The following is a 14,250-nucleotide window of genomic DNA, read 5'->3' as shown; positions in this document are numbered from 1 at the left end:
GATTTTACAGTGCTAGTTTTTCCAACACGGGCTCTGGCTTTTCCTGCTGACCATCATGGCCACGGCATAAATTGGGCCAGCCAAGCTCTTGAATACACCCAGATCCCGACGCAGAAGAGAAAGGACTGATTTGGATCAGTGTTTTCAATGTAACACAAAATGACAGAAAGTCCCTTTGATTCACCTGGGTCCTACAGGCACTGTCTTCTGGATTAGAGATGTAGCTCGGGCGGGGGGGGGGGGGGGAGTGTAGGGGAGGGGACAGAAAACCCTAACAGACTAATTTTTCTTTGGCCTTTAGAGAGCTCAGAGCTGATTTCGTGGGTTATGAGCTTTATCTTAACCCTCAGCTTCCTAACATAATTACTTCTACTTTGTCATATATGTTTCTGTAAGTCATTGCTTATTTTTCTCAAGAACAAAATTATTTTTACAATCTTTACATTGTAAAATCATTTGAGAGTCACCAAAAGTTTTAAAGATATTACAGAGAGGTTCTGCTCACCATTTACCTAGTTTCCTCTGGTGGTTACACTTTACAGAAATACAGTAAAGTATCAAAACCAGGAACTTGATGTTGGTACAATGTGTGTATATAGTTCCTGGTCATGTTATCGTGTGTGTAGATCCGTGTAACTATGCAACTCCCAATGCAGTCAAGACTCAGAACATTCCATCGCCACAGAGACCTCCTTTGTGCTATTTATTCCTTTATAGCCACCCTCCCCACGACTAACCCCCTCTGGTAACCGCTAATCTGCTCTCCATCGCTGTAACTTCGTCATTCTGCAAATGTTACATAAACGGGTTCATGCAGTGTGTGAAAGTAAATATATTTTTGAAGTATATTTATTTGTTCACTCATCTCTTTTTCTCTAAGTCATTTTCATTGGCTATTTTGTTCATATGTTCACTTATTCAAGTGGAAGATTCTGGGCTGGGATAGCCACTGCTGGAGAGATGCAAAGGTTTCTAAGTTGCCCAGTAGTTGATAATTTGGTTTAGGAGATAAAAAAACCAGTAAAACTGATTTGGGACTTCTGCCTTCCATAGCTTTGAAAGAATACATTTCTGTTGTTTTATGCCACTGTGTTTATAGTAATTTCTTATAGCAGCCATAGTTAACTGATATAGTCTTCATCCACTAGCCTTGTGCCTTTCTGTACATGACAAGTACTCAGGAAATGTTTTATGAATGTCTTTGAGTTCCGAATAAAAGGAAAGACTCTTCCAAAAGGAAATTCCTGGAAGCCTTCATGGAAGTAGGATTTGGGTTGTTCCTTGAAGAGTTAGGTGGGCTATAATAGGAAGAAATGGAGTAGATTATTTCCAGCGGTGGGATAAAATGCACAGAGCAAGGAGGCAGGCAAGCCTAGGACTATGAGAGCAATGACCTTGGCCCAGTTTGCCTGGGATCCAAGGGTGCAGATGCCCTGACTCCCTCATTTATCAGCCCCTGTGTGGGTTTTCATTGGTTTTCCTCCAATACAGTCAATTCTACCGATGTGGGGAACATTCACGGATTAAAGACCTGAGCATAAGCAGTGGTATTCCGTGGTGTGCCATAGAAATTCAAGTGGGTCCTCTTGATAGCTGCAAGGAAGCTATTTAGAACCTAGTAGGATAGAAAGAAACTTTTCCCTCCCCTGGGAAATGGCTATGTAAATTACTGACTAACTGTTTGGGATTGTTTACTTAGCATTCTGTAATAGCACTAACTCACAGAGTCCATTCATCAGCTTAGTGTGGATGTGGTAATTCACATAGCAAATTGGTAAACTTGTCATCTGTCTCCAAGGACCTATACTCACTTCACTGCCAGCATCTGAAAAGAAAATATAGTCAATTCTAGTTTATCCAGTATTCTGCTCAGACTCTGTTAATGAGCACATTAGTGTATCTACAGCATAATGATAATTAGTGTTTGTGGTGTTGGTGATGATCCTGAGATACTATAAGGTCTTGACAAGCCTTGTGAGTTCTCAAAGTCAAAATCAAATGACTTCAATCCAATTGCTTATTGACAAGAATCCTGCATTAACCAGAACATCCCATTCCCCGTCCACATGAAAGAACAGTGTTTTCCATAATGGCAATCCCCAATTGATAGGTACCCCCAAATCCTTGCCTATTTACCCAGGATGGTTTTAGTTTGTTTGTTTGTTTGGTTGGTTGGTTGGTTGGTTTTGTTTACCCAAGAGCAACTACAGAGAGATTTGGAACTTGACAGAACCTATAGATATTGAAGTGGAGGGAAGAGATAGGTAGACGAACGAAATAGAACGAAGAGTCAAAAACCAGCCCCAGATAGGAATTTGGCACCTTCCCACGGTGCCATTAGAAATCAACCAGAGAAAACACAAATTACTGAATTGAAGATAAACGATAATTGAATTAATCAAACTGGAGAGCAATATAAACAATAATTAAACAGAATCTGTACCTCACGCGACACCAGAAAACAAACTCCAAGTGGATTATTTGTTTAATGTAAACCGTAATACCATAAAAGTACTAGATAAAATGTAGTCCCGCATGTTGGACAAGGATGTTTAAGGTATGACACTAATGCTACAAACCACAAAAGACAGCCAAATTTGACTGTATACGAAATTTCAACTTCTAAATGAGAGAAAAAAAAACAAAAAACAAACTTGAAGCACCGTTGACAAAATTAGAAGGAAAAAATTGCAACCTACACAGCAAAGAAGTCAACAGCCTTTTGTAGGTGATGCTTTCAATAGCTCCAGGGGTTAGAAGTAACTCCTGCCCACACAGTCCAGTGCAATTAAGCCCTCTTAACCCCAGGCTCTTAAAACAGGGGTAGGAAGCCTATTTATTGGATTCCCTGGACAAAGAAGACAGTGGCCCCCCAAATCCTGAACCATTATTTTTCTAAAGCATAGTCTTCCTTGAAATGGATGCATACAATAGTATTAGGGGAAAAATGCTTTACCAAAGCATTAACAATATTTGGGTTATCTGGGCTTGGGGTAAATTATGTTTTCCTTTTTCTAAGTTTCTAAATTGAATACAGTTTGCTTTGGAAATAGGGGGAACTTTTTATATCAGCCTAGGTTCTTAATGGCAAGAAACAGAAACCAATCTTGGCTGTTTTCAGCAAATAGGGGATTTATTATTTATTACGAATGTACTAGGTAGCTCACTGAATTATAGAGAAGGCGGGAGACCAGGCTTGGGCCCAAGCAGACAGAAAAAGCTTCCAAATCATGCTCCAAAGTCTGTCTGGGAGAAAACAGCAGCTGTCTCACCAATGGATGCTAATCTCTGGGCCACCTCCATCTCTGCACCAGGAACTTGATCTTGGTGCAAACCAATCTGTCCCTGCTACTAGAAAGTGATCAGTATCACCTCTGCCTCTAATGGTCTCCTAGTGCCCCAGTCAAAGTCGAGGACACAGTTGGCAAAATGACCTGGCCCGGGTCATGTACCTCCATCCCAAGATGTCAGGTAAAAGCAAATATCTGACATTTTTAGTCTCTTTATCTCATTAAGGCGCAAAAGACAGACAATCACCTAAACACAGAAAGATGGTTCATGTGATGGGTGATCAGGAGGACAGTGGCTGTCCACCGCGTAATACACTTTACAGAAGAGATTTTCATCAAAAATCTCGAGGGAGGGAGGAATCTGTGAAAAGCAGTAATAGTTTAGAGGGAGTTGTGATGACAGGGCTAACATAATTCAAGCAAGGCTGATGTCTCCTCCGCTTGCTGCAAATTATTTTCCTCTCCCTTTAAAATGTGATTTCCCCTTAAGTTTACTATCCCCCCCCCAAAAAAAAGTTCTCGGATTAATACATTATTGGGAGTTCAGCATGTCTTTTTAAGTAAAAATTCATTTATAATAGTTACCACATTATCAACAAGGTACAACGGGTGTGAGCTAATTTGGTCGTACTGGCTTTTGATACCTGCCCCAAAGCGCGGCCCCGTTTCCTACTTTGGAATGGAGGGGAGGAAGATCAAGGGAAACAGAAGCACGTGGCTGGCCCGGATTAGGGGGTGCCAAAGGGGGGTTTAGGGTCTGGTGAGAGCATAGGCGCCTGAAGGGACACAGGTAACGAATGCAGGAGAGCAGAAAGGAAGGTGCAAAATCCTAGAGACAAACCTCTACTCGAGAATAATTTGGCTTGAAACATCTGTGGATCAAGAGGAGAGGGGTGAAAAAATTCTTCGTCCTCATGGGCTCAAATGGCCCCCACACGTGGGCAGTCATTACCGATCCAGCCATCTCGTGGGCTACAAGTCATTGCAAAATAGAAAGGTTATCCCAAACCAGCTTCAGTTTCTTACCGTCAAGTCCGGCGGAAGCGCTTCAGAAGATGCACCATTCATTCCACCGTGCACGCCCCCAGGGGAGTGCACACCCTGGTTTGAGTTGTGCACCACCAGATGTGCTGGACCCATGGGGGGAAGGCTGGCTGGCTTCAGAACCAGGAATACCTGTGCTGTCTGTGACGGGTGCCGTGCCTCACGGATGGGATGCTCGGTCCTTGCACCGGCTGCTAGGAAGCTGAGTCCTGTCGAGGCCAGCTCCAGAAAAGCAAGCCGTGGATTATGGTGTTTATGAAATGTTTTCTGGATCCCAAGCTGCTGCTTCTTTTTCCTACCCTTTCAGTATTTACCATCCCCCTTGTCCTCTCCCACATTAAGGAAAACATTGCAAGCCACCTTAATTTCCTTTTTGTAACGCAGCAGGGCAGAAATAATAAATATGCATACTGACATTTGCTTGGGAACCCAGAATGTAAATTCAAGGCACCAGCTCTTTATTCTGGTTAGACATCAGATCACAATTAAATCTTCCTCAAATTCTCTGTCGTCCTGGTAACTGCTCTCTACTTAGAACATGAGGGCGAAATTACCCAAAAGGGTCTGGAAGGGTGTAGCAAGAGCTTATTAAGGAATTCTGATGTCGAGAACCACACAACAAGCTGCGCCAGCAGGGTAGCGTGGAGTTGGAGAGAGGCCCTCCTTCAGGTTATCGCAATTGCTGGGATGTATTTGGGCTTTGCTGCCGTTAAGTAGTTATGTACATTATAATAACAAGATTGGCTATGGCACACCAAAAATATTGACAATGAATAGTATTTTGGATAATCACAGATTGCAAATCCTCTTAAACGCATTCAACTCTAACAGATATATTTAGACTTAGATGAACAGTAGCTGGAGGAATTTCTTCAAGTGTCAGTTGGTGTGAATGAATAAAGATGGTTTTCGAGGAGCCATATTGTTTGGGGATTAAGGCCAACTGGAACAATTCACTTAAAAAAAAAAAAAAGCCTCCAAGCTCAAGAGAGCAGCTTCCCCTTTATTCAATTGAGGCGCACAGACTTCAGTCCTTAAGACTGGTGTTGGCAGCCCAGCCCCTACCGTGTCGGTTCAGCTCTCTCCGTTTGTCTAAAGAAGAGTTTTTAATTGTGCATCCACGGGAACTTGCAAATCCTGTGAGACAATGTTTGTAGCGGCGACGAGGAAAACAAAATTTAAGTAGCAGTCATTTTTATTTTGGCTTAACAGATTTGAGCAGGAAGACGCTGAATATGAATCGGCTTCATTTTTAAATCCTGAAGACAATTTCTGAAGCAGCCCAGAAGGTGCCACTTTAGTCTTGAGGCAATTAAAAAAAGCCTAGAATAGCAAGAAAGAAAATCACACAGTTTGTTTGGACATTGCAGGGGGAGAAAGTTACAAATTCTATTAACTCCATTCCTTCATCCCCCCGCCCACCTGTTTGCTTTTGTGACCCGACAGAAGACCCTTCCTGGTTTTCAGAGGTGGGGATGGGACAGGAGGCATGGTGCGAATAGTAAGAAAAGTTTTTAATATTTAAGATATTGCTTGTCACGTTTTAACTGCAATGATGTGAAGTGTGTGACGAGCTTTGAGAAAAAGGGTGGCACAGACGTTCCCCCCATAGGTGAGTGAGTCTTCTTAAGAATTGATTCCTTCTTTGATAATTTGGGCATCACTAAAAAAAAAAAAAAAGTAAATACTTATTAGAACTAACTTCTCCTCTCTAGGTCTTTTTTTTTTTTTTCTTTCCTGGTCCTTAATAAGGACCCCTGGAAAAGGCATCTTCAAACTTAAATTCTTTATGATACTGAATGACCAGGAAACCATTAGAAATGTAGTTTCTGGAAGTGGCATATCAACAGAGGGTCCCTGGCCACTTGGATTTCCTGCAGGGACCACCTTTAGAGTGGCCTTCACTATATTCTTGTAGCCTGTAAGCTACTTAGTGATGAACAGAGCTAATTATTCTAACACCAGACCGTATCTGTATAGTAGCTGTTTGCAAGGTGGAAAATCACACTTTTTTCATGGCTTCTTTTCTTTTAAAACGTAGGCCCTTTTCCCATCCTTGATGCGTTCTGTATATACGAAATAAATACTCTTCGCAGCAGGATCTGGACTCAGAGGCCTCAAAACCCAATAGACGAGTCCTGTAGTTTAATGGTCCTTAAATGCTCGACATCTTTTTCACTTAATGTAAAATCCATCTGATCTAATAGCCGTGACTGAATTATAGATATATAATTTTTTTTCTATTAAATGTTAATCTTCTGACTTGGCAGAGCAATAGAAGCTCTAAATTATTAAGAAGGCAATAACCTCTCTAAACTCTTTCCTGAATTCAGAATATTCCCAGGACTGCTATCTTGAGAAATAAATTGCAAAGCTGTTTAAAATATAAAAATCAGGCCCATTCAGTGTAACAATTTGATGCCAAATACCAATTATAATGGGCATTATTTTTATGGCTGTCTCTTCTAGTATTTCACAGAGTACACACACACACACACACACACACACACACACACCTGGGGGAGCGACCCTCACAAGCCTTGGCTCTTTTTCATTTACATATGACATTTTTGTAACCTTCCCTTTTTGGTTGAATTCATTCATCATCGATGTTTGTTCACACAGGCATAAATAATGAAAATGCCCTCTGATGCATAAGTGATGCCACATGGCCAACTATGCTAACCACGAGTGCTCTCAGTGCCCAGGGATCTTCCCGGGAACGCCACCTCTGTTGCATTTTTTGTTTTTAATCTCTAAGTCAAGACTCTTATGAGGCAAAGGCCCCTACGTGGAGGTAAGAATCAGGCCGTGCTAAGAAGCAGGTTAGGATTTCCCCAGAGAGGTCCGGGCCAGGCAGTCTTGGTTCAAGTAGCCAAGCCCCGGACGTGAGAGAGAATTTCCAACAACAAAGTCTCAGATGCAGTTTAGCCGGGGGTATCACTGAAGGCGATGGGCGCTGAGATGCCCATTTTCCGTTCCGTGTTTCGTACGTGATACATTTTATGGTGCCTTTTCTTCCCCCCTTCTGAAACGTAGTCATTGCCGCACCTCTCTCACACAGCATTGAGCAGTCAGGAGGCAGGCCCAGGCTCTTGTTTCTCTGGCAGGTATGTGCGACCATATTTCTGCATGTTCATCACAGGCAATTCTCTTTCAATCCTTATCTTGGTGCCAGAGGTACAGCCATTGCTCTGATGCACAGAACTTGCGAGAAAAGATCACACGAGGTTGCAGAGTCCGGTGATGAGGCAGGTCAAGAGGTAGTAAGAAGTTTTCTTCCCCTCTGGGGAAGCAGGTGTTGGGACACTCGTAACCAATGCTAAGGTTGCCCGTGCGAGCAGGCACCGATACACCTAGTCATCACAGACACCAAAAATTTACTTGAAACTCTTCCCTTTTCTACTCCAAAACAAGCAAACCAAGAACATGAACCATTCCGGTGGGTTCCGAAGCTGCAACATTTTCAAAGCAGCAATGATCCAATGCATAAGGGAGACTTTTACACCATGTAACGTTCGGTTAGGGTCGAGAGCAGTCTAAATCAGTAAGCCTTCAGAAAGATTAAGCTACATTCATCCGGGTTTTAGAACAGCGCAGATATGGCTAGTGAATACAGTCACTGCAATATTAAATTTTAAGAGGTTCGTTGAATGAATATTCAATTTTAGTAGTTGTTTATAACACTGACCTTCTGGCCAAAAGAATGAGCTTTCCTGAGGAAGCAGGAATGATAAGAATAAAACTGAACAGGGGAAGAGTAATAAAGCTTTCAACAAAGGAACATACCCCGACAGGGATTTGGTGAGTCTCCCAGAAAGCACGCCCATCTTGGACACAACCGATCTTTCTCCCTCTCGCTTCTTAAGTTCAGATGTTATCGTTTTTCTGAACACAGACCGGCAGAGAGGCTGGCATTGCCCACTATATATATTCCATTTGTTTACTCTCTAAAAAGCTTTAACCTTCAGTGTTGTAAATGCAGTCTCTGCCTTTGATATCAAAAAGTGGGTGAAGGAGACAACGGGATTAATTCAGGGAGGCGACCTACTACTCCGCCCTCCACGGAGGACTGAAAATGGGTAACACCTGTCTGTACTTGGACCCCATCGTTCTCTACACCAAATTCCCCAAAGCGGCACATGGAGTAATTGGCCTCGTAGATCTTTTACGAGGATGTTCAAAAACAGTAGTCCACAGAAAACATTTTATTTGTGATTGAAGGCAAAATAAAGTACACACAAGTTTCCCCTCCCACTTCTAATAAGGAAAATACAAGACGAAAATGTGAGTATTCAGTAAGGACTTTCTCTCCTCTACAGCTTCAAAGGAGACCTACATAAAACTCATGGAACAGACTTCATGCAGAAGGACAACATTAAGCATAAAACCAAGGAATTTGAGTACTGCTCGTGTAAACTGTGTATAACTAAAGAATTAAAAAGAAATCCAATTCTGACTTTTCACTGTGGTTTCTACACTGAAGAAATCTGATGGCTTCTGGTGGGAGAAGCTATTCGGATGGCTCTTTGTCCTTGTTATTATTTACAGAATTGGGCTAAAAAGTCTGGCTCAGGGAGCACCTTACTGGTTCAGTCGGTGGAGTACACAACTCTTGACCTTGGGGTCATGAGTTCAAGCCCCACGTTGGGCACAGAGATTACTTAAAAAAAAAAAATTCCAAAAAATAAGAAATCTTTCAAATCTTTCAGGATGCTCAAAGATTACTGCTAAGGCACACTTTGCGATTGAAAGAAAATCTGGCTGAAAGGATTCATTTGTTCAGTTTATTTGCTAACAGTCAAATTAGTAATCTTCAATCTGGATGGAAAACAAAATACTAATAAAAACAACAAAACATATAAACTTTCCTTAATGAGATGTGGTTAATAAAAATGGTTGGTTACAATAAAGTGTTCACTAAAACGTGGCCAATTTTATTTTTTCCTTGTGATCTATATTCTCACAGTTTACTATATTATTGCACTTTCATCTGAAACCTTAAAAATCTGTTTTCTAAAATTAGTTCTCTAATTTTGCAAGAAAACTGCATTTCACATTATTAATTTCATTAGTGCAATTTTCCTATAAATAAGTGCAAAACATTTGGAGGATGCATGTATAATGAGTGTTTGGTTACTATAGTAGCAAATGTCAAAGTAATTGCTAAAAAAAAAAAAAAGCCTAAGAATTTTGATACTTTGAAAAATCTAGGATACCAGCTATCATAGCTCTCTAAATACTGTGGCAAGAAAAAAATCACCACAAGTAAAAAATTAAGATACTGTTGTGGATATTATGAGGCCATCGTATTAGAAATTCCTGATATGTTCTATGCTGGTCTGCTTTTAATCTAAATGTAATTTAGTACAGTACACCATTTATGGAAAGAAATGTATTGAAAGAGGCATAAAAGTTAGAAGAAAAAAATCTGTGCCTCCAAAAGAAGTCAAAGGCACTCATTAGGTTACTTCAATAAAAAATGCAACTCGGCCAGCCAAGTTATGGTGCATATTCCTTAAAATCACGTTAGGCTCTCGTGGCTCAGCTGAAGGCCTGAAAGATCTTTTGATCCACTTAACCAAATTAATTTCTCTGAAAGAAACCTTTAAACAGTTATTTCAGCCTAACGCCTCTTCGTATGGACCTACACAGATGGCTTATGTTTTATTATTAGGGACTCAACGGCTTAAAAATACGTAGCCAACCCGAGGCAAAGTGTTACATTGTTTGCCTCACCATAAAATTAACATATATAGATTATAAGATCTGAATTGCTATTGAAAAACTCAGTAACATCCCCATCTAATTAAAAAAAAAAAACTTGCTGATGAAACAAAATATATTTTATTTCAATGATACTAGCACAAAAGGGCCCAGAAAGGCTGTGGGTTTGCACACGGAAGGCTCGGCACCAGCAGATGAAGCACAGGCTGCTTAGTTAGCACACAAGCCCCTGCCGCATTTGTATGATTTGGAGTAAGGCCGCCTGCACATCTTCGTCCATGTGACCCTTGAGAGAAAGAAGAAAGGGAGAAATATTTTACGTCCTCTTCAATGACACAAGAATTCTATTAGGCCTAAATGGCTGTGATTCACCAAATGCTAAAGCCTCATCATTGCAGAGATATTCTAAAGGATTTATTGGAAAAGACAGCAGAGCTCTGCGACGGAAATTTAAAAAGTCAATCTAAAAGCAGTGCAAACCAGCTGCTCTTAACACTTATTATCAGAAGACAGATGGACAAACTTTTCTCCTTCTCTCTTTTTTAATAATGGCTCAGATAATAGGGGCGGCGTAAGTCATAAGTGAGCGAAGTCAGCTACACGTTAAGTTTTCCTTCTGCTCCTGCTGAGAAACGTTTTTGTAATTAGAAAAATTAATGGAAAAGCCCCCATACTTATATTTTTATCCTAGGGAAGATCACATCATTTTGCAACTTGCCATTTCACCTAATGTCACGGATGTCTTTCCTAAGCTATTTCCCTAATTGTTTTAAGTTACTGGATACCATCGCACCGTACAGATGAATCGTACTTTCTTTACTCGTTCCCCCAAACGACGGGCGTTTAAGGTGTTTCCCATCTTCATGGGCAGATTCCTAGAGAAGAAACTGCTGGGTCAAAAAGCAAGGCTCCATTGCTAATTTTGCAAAGCACTACAAAACTTCCCTCTACGGGCATTGTAACAAGTTACACTCCCACCAACAGGGTATAAATGCCAATTTCCCACAACACCTTGGCCAATGCTGCAGATGCTCATCTTGTTTAATATTTGCCAATCCCATAGGTGAAAAAATGGTCCCTCCCTGTTTATTTGGATTTCCCCCATTACCAATGAGGTGAAGATCCTTTTACGTGAATGTTAGTCATCTATATTTAGGAAGAAACATTTTGAACTTAAAAAGATGGCAAGGGGCAGATTAAATGCGAGTCAGTATGGTGGGCTTATGACACCCTCGGCCCCCTTCTCTTTGCTTGGACATTTGAATAGAATTCAGCTTAACACTTCCCATTCATATAAAAAGTTGTGCTTCCAAAACCTGTTTCTGTAAGAATGGGATGTTGAAATTTCAAACATTAGCCATGGCTGACTACACTGAATTTCTTGGTTAACTTTATGATGCCGGAAGGCAAGACAATTTCTGATGTCAGTTGTTTTTGTTATGTTTCATTAGGAGTCAGTAGGATTTCAACTTTTGGAAGCATACATTATACAGAGTTGAAAGGCTTGACAGTTTGTGGTGTCTTTCATGCTCTTTCTCTCCTGGCTGAGATCAGATCTGAATGAGTTCTTTATCCACATCTTGCACACTTGTCTACCATTTCCCTCCTAAAGTTCCCACTCTGCTGTCCCTCAATGGTCTTCTCGAACAATTTCAATATACAGCTACCCTTGAACAACACGAGTTTGAACCGTGGGGGTCCACTTACACAAAGATCTTTTATTTGGATTAATACCGTACAGTACTATAAATGTATTTTCTCTTTCCTTGATTTTCTTAGTAACACTGTCTTTCCTCGAGCTTCTTATTGTAACACTACAGTATTTAGTAAATATAACATCCCAAATACATGTGAATTGACTCTTTATATTACTGGTGAGGCTTCCTCACAATAGATAGCCTACATGAGTAGTCAAGTTTTGGGGGAATCGAAAGTTACACACAGATTTTTGACTGCAGGGTCAGCGCCCCTACGTCCCACTGTTCAAGGGTCAGCTGTACTTTCAAATCCCAGCTTATCTTCTAGCTTCTCAAAAGAAAGTAGCCAAACTTCCTCTTATCATACCATTCATGCTTTTACATTTGCTTCCCCTCATCTCCTATAGAAAAGGAAGGCTTTTTGGTTTTACGAATTTGATGTTTCTTCTTTTTATTATTTTACCTAGTTCTTCTTATTAAAAAACGATCTTCTTGGAAGCTTTCTCGCAACAACTCCCCGCCCCCCCCACCCCGCCTTTTTTGGTAAACAGTGTCGCCTGATACTTCAAATCCTGAACAATTCCTAATGTATCTCACCTGCCATTCTAACGTTGCCTCTTTTAGGACATCTTCCTGAAAAATCTACTCTGAGAATTTTAGAGATCGCTGATCACAGGGTTTCTACAGGGCATTAAGTATGGTATTCTTCACATGCTGAACAGTTTCTCAGTGTGATATATTCTTCTAAAAGAGGAGCCTTTTCATTACACCCCCCAAAAAGGGAATTCTTAATCTGATGTTTCACTGAATTTAAGCCACATTAAATAAATACTATTGATAATCTCCAAACAGAACCAGTTTATTTTCTTACATTATTACAATTTTGTGCACACCTTGTCATCTTTGCGCTTTTATAGCATTCTCTACGTTTCAAAGAAATACTCCTGAGCTACCAAGAAACAGTGAAGTCCTCTGCACTCTCTTTAGCTGACAGCCAGGTATGGATGTCAAGGCATTATCTCCAGCTAGAAATACCATTAACATGTGCTGCCATCATATGTTGCCAAACTGTCTATAAAATGAGTGACAAGCAGATGGAGAGAACACTACATTTAAGATGTTGTGTTACCATATAGCTTTGTAAATTTCTCTGGGAGATACACAAGCCATGATTTAAAAAAACACAATGATTTTAAAATAAGCATATGGGACACAACTACTTTACACAGCAATGACTTTCACATAAATTTACTTGAAAATAAAAAAATGATCTTCTCTGAAACGGGGATGAAGGAGTGCACGTGTTGTGTTGAGCACTGGGTGATACATGAAATTGGTGAATCGCTGTATTGTACAGCTGAAACTAACATAACACTGTATGTTGACGATATTGGAATCAAAAAAATAGAAGCATTTTTATAAAGAAAATTAAAAAATAAAATGGTATCTCTGCCAGAGGAGAAATCGTTTTTTACCTGCGCAGCACTAAGGAGATGTGTCCGATAAATTGCAATTACCTCTTGGTGCTGTCTGTCGGCATCCTAGAAATGTGGAAAGATGGACAGATCAGAGTATCAGCATTCACGTTTTCAAATACACGGAGGCTTGTGACAATGCCATCTTCAGGCCTGACACTACAAAACGGCAATATTATTAAAGTGCTCCTGCCACGTCTTGTAACAAACCACCTGGGACCCACCGGATGCAAAACTTCACAGCATTAACAATCGTTTAAACTTTCCTAATCAATGTGTGGAAACATTCATAGCGAAAACAATGCCGCTTGTCCTAGGTAACATGAAATTACTGCCTTAGTTCACATCTAATGCCACGAAATTATCCAGATACTTAACAGTTTATCCTTGGGATTATTGCAAAAGCTTCCAATCTTGTCTCCCTGTCTCTAGATTTTATTCCCGATCATGCTTCCAGGATGAAGGCAGCTCTTTTCTGGAATCACTTCTGGTTCAAAGACCTTGGGAGAAACCTCATTACATATAAAAGAGAATCTAAACTCCTCAAACTTCTCCACAGCCTGGACAATCTAGCCACAAATACAGTTTCCACTCCCAGCCAGGCTGATCAGCTTTTACCGCCCCTGGGGTACACCGTTCACATTCGACCCCCACGCCCTTCTTCAAACTACTTCCCTTGCCTGGAAGATTCTCTATTTTCCATTCACCTACCAAAACGCCAACTATCTTACAAGTTCCAGCCAGCTATTCCCTTCCTCTCGGCCTAGCTCCTATCGCACCAGTGATCTTTCCCTCCTATGAATTCATATCACTTATAGCCAGGGACCTTATTCTCAACTCTGTATATGACATTTTTTGTCTTGTTAATTCACTTTTCATGGATCTAAATTTTGCTTCTCTAATTACCTAAAACTCCTTGGGACAAAACCTGTGTACTCTCTTTATCCCTGACAGTGTTTTAGCACAGTGTCATGAATATAATAAATGAGAAACAAATATTTCCAATTATTGAAGGGA

At 40.6% G+C, this 14,250-nt stretch overlaps 1 protein-coding gene across 4 annotated transcripts in view; it reads right to left on the bottom strand.

Annotated features, from left to right (window-relative positions):
* Window positions 1–10,162: 10,162 nt before the first annotated feature.
* UACA (uveal autoantigen with coiled-coil domains and ankyrin repeats) overlaps window positions 10,163–14,250 on the bottom strand; it is a 95,672-nt gene continuing 91,584 nt past the window's right edge. For all 4 annotated transcript variants that reach the window (XM_027067663.2, XM_015071394.3, XM_027067664.2 and 1 more), the window contains 2 exons: window positions 13,234–13,299; window positions 10,163–10,347 (listed from right to left, as the gene is read on the bottom strand). In XM_027067663.2, coding sequence (XP_026923464.1) covers window positions 10,276–10,347; window positions 13,234–13,299 — 138 coding nt within the window. In that variant the 3' untranslated portion in view covers window positions 10,163–10,275. The remainder of the gene's footprint in view (window positions 10,348–13,233; window positions 13,300–14,250) is intronic.

Source organism: Acinonyx jubatus, chromosome B3, assembly GCF_027475565.1.
Source record: "Acinonyx jubatus isolate Ajub_Pintada_27869175 chromosome B3, VMU_Ajub_asm_v1.0, whole genome shotgun sequence".
In the NCBI taxonomy this organism is placed as follows: Eukaryota; Metazoa; Chordata; class Mammalia; order Carnivora; family Felidae; genus Acinonyx; species Acinonyx jubatus.
The sequence above is the reverse complement of the archived record's forward strand: the minus strand, read 5'-3'. Positions and strand labels throughout refer to the sequence as shown.